Consider the following 2,500-nt stretch of genomic DNA (forward strand, 5'->3'; position numbering starts at 1 on the left):
GGGGGGGGTGGGGGGTGTTGACAGAGAATAGAGAAAACAAACGGTGCGTGAAGTACATTACCATTTCCTTTCATGTAAAACGTAGCAACGCTAAGAACTTACCTTTGTGATGTCGCACATAATGACGCCCTGTGCAAAACCCACATAGGCTGCAGCTGCCCAGGCCAAAAGCCAGCGTGGGTCCGTGAGGCACCGTCGAATGTCCTTGAAACGCTCCCGCCAGGAAATCACCCTTCTTTGAAGCACGGTGTCCGGGCTCTCGAAGAAGATGAGCACTGCGCCCATTGCCACCACGGACATGCACAGATAGATCAGAGTGAGCAGCTGGTAAAAGTTTACTGGTGGCGACGGTTCTGTGGATCTCCTGGCTTGTATGGGAATGAAAGGAAGCGTGTACGTCCATTTGTCATTTCTCTGTTGTTGTCGTCCAGATGAGCGAGAGGACGATGATGACGACTGGTGTGAGGAGGATGTGTTGACGATGTCCCAACTTTCCGTGCAGTGAAATTCTGAGACAGAAATTAACCCGGAGCTGAGAAGGTTTCCGAGGATCTGTGCAGAGTGGATCGTGATAATGGTGACAGTTTGGAAAAGACGAAGTGATTTGTGCGGAGTTAGGCGTGCACGTACGGCGTACTGGAGCCCATAGTTGAGCAGCAGTGAGTCCTGCACTGCCCAGAATGCAGGCTGACTCAGTCCCACGAAGCAGGAGGCGGGGAGGAGTGTGTACGCAGACGGGATAACGTTAGAGACAGAGTAAAGGATGTGGAAGAAAAGGGAGATGAGGAGTAAGGATTTGGCGCGGATCTTTCTCAAAATGAGGGAGGTGAGGAGGCAGCCGACTATGTAGCTGAAGTACATGCAGACTAGAGAGATTTTACCCAGCTGGCCGTCAGAGTGAATACTCGTCTGTAGGTTTCTGTAAATAGAAATAACCGAAAAGCAGATCAAATTTCTAGTCACTTTTTCTGAACTGAACGTGACTGGGGGGTGGGTACGAGGAATGTGAATAACAAAAAAAAAAATAAACAGTCAAACAAAAGACTACCTGAAGTGACTTTGACTGCTTGGCGTGAAAAGCGCAATTGTCAGATTTTTTTATCGTTATCTTCATATTGCCATCCAAACATCACACCTTTTCTGTAGACCAAGAGTAGTTTTCCTAATCACGCAAGGCCGCGATCTTTATTAAAAACAGGACAGCTGTTAATTTTGAGGTTATTTAGTCGCCCTGAAAACTAAACACAATATTTGTAGGACTCTTCGAGGACTGGAATCGTTATTTATTTATTTCAACTAAGAAGAATTAACAGTAGATGTATGTTATAATTGTCACGTTATTCTTTCTTTTTTCTTCAATGAGCGTAAAACGGCTAGAGCCCATGGGATAACTAACTGTAAAATCTTCATCTCACAGCCAGTTGATTTTACGTACATATTCATGGTCAGATTTTTTACATAGAACGTAGAACCATCCATTGTCTGACAGGCAGCCATGTTCCGCTTTCGAAGTTACTCTTGATTATTCATACCCGTTAAGACTGACTTCAATTTTTGACAGGAATTCATTTTTTATTTTGATCCAACGGAGTTCCGATGGACTAAATCTTTTCGATTTTAGAATCGCAAAGAGATCTTCAAGGTACAAAACTTCCTCACTGAACCTACGATACTGTCCGTCCTTATCCGAGAACTGTAAGCACTTAGTATTACTACCCTAGGTTTAATGGGTGAAGAAAACGTAAGACAAAACCCGACACTGGCGGTAATCGAACTCTGGTCCTCCAGATTGACAGGCAAACATCATACCTGTTGAGCTATTCAGCCTCCTTGATTGTTTTTATATCAAATACCGATGTACTAACTTTTCTATACGCCGTTTCACTGAGAAGGAAATAAAAATCTTTGGCTCACAGACAGTTAACATTATTGGTAGCATTATTGTCAACAGGGGGGGGGGGGAATAAGAATTGCATAAACAGGTAGAGCGCTTTAACTTTTTTATTTTCGCCGGAAATACTTTTTTAAGTCGTGACGTATGCAAGGTGGTATGTTTGTAAAACGAATCATACCAACACAATTTGATACAGATGTTTGAAAGCATTTAACAGACAATTTAAAGATAAATGCATACAAACATGTTTCCTAGAGCTTGGTTTTGGTGTGTTCAAATAAAGAGAGAAAAAACAATAGTAGAATCAATACCTTACATTTCCGTGTCGTTGTTACAGGTCTCGATAAGAGCTGGACACACTGTCCAACCATATCATGCCACTACCGGCGAGTTTAATCTCTCTAAACCTAAGGCCTATAGTACAAAAGGAAAATGTCTACATGTCACACAAGTACGCAAATGAGGCAATTTTTTCATGTTCTTCTCAATTCACCACCAACCGAAGCCATACTTTGCAGCAGCGTGAAATGTTCCCTGTGTGTGTGGGATCTAACATCGTCTCTGCGGTTTCATACTGACAGAAGCACTGCCAGGCTTTATTTTCTT

General features: G+C 43.0%; 1 protein-coding gene across 1 annotated transcript in view; it reads right to left on the bottom strand.

The window, feature by feature from the left end:
• The window catches only part of LOC101862282 (protein unc-93 homolog A), a 127,972-nt gene that overhangs the window by 69,059 nt on the left and 56,413 nt on the right, over positions 1–2,500 (bottom strand). Inside the window, exon 4 of the mRNA XM_005101515.3 lies at positions 103–919. Coding sequence (XP_005101572.1) covers positions 103–919 — 817 coding nt within the window. The remainder of the gene's footprint in view (positions 1–102; positions 920–2,500) is intronic.

This window comes from Aplysia californica, unplaced genomic scaffold, assembly GCF_000002075.1.
Source record: "Aplysia californica isolate F4 #8 unplaced genomic scaffold, AplCal3.0 scaffold00286, whole genome shotgun sequence".
Classification (NCBI taxonomy): Eukaryota; Metazoa; Mollusca; class Gastropoda; order Aplysiida; family Aplysiidae; genus Aplysia; species Aplysia californica.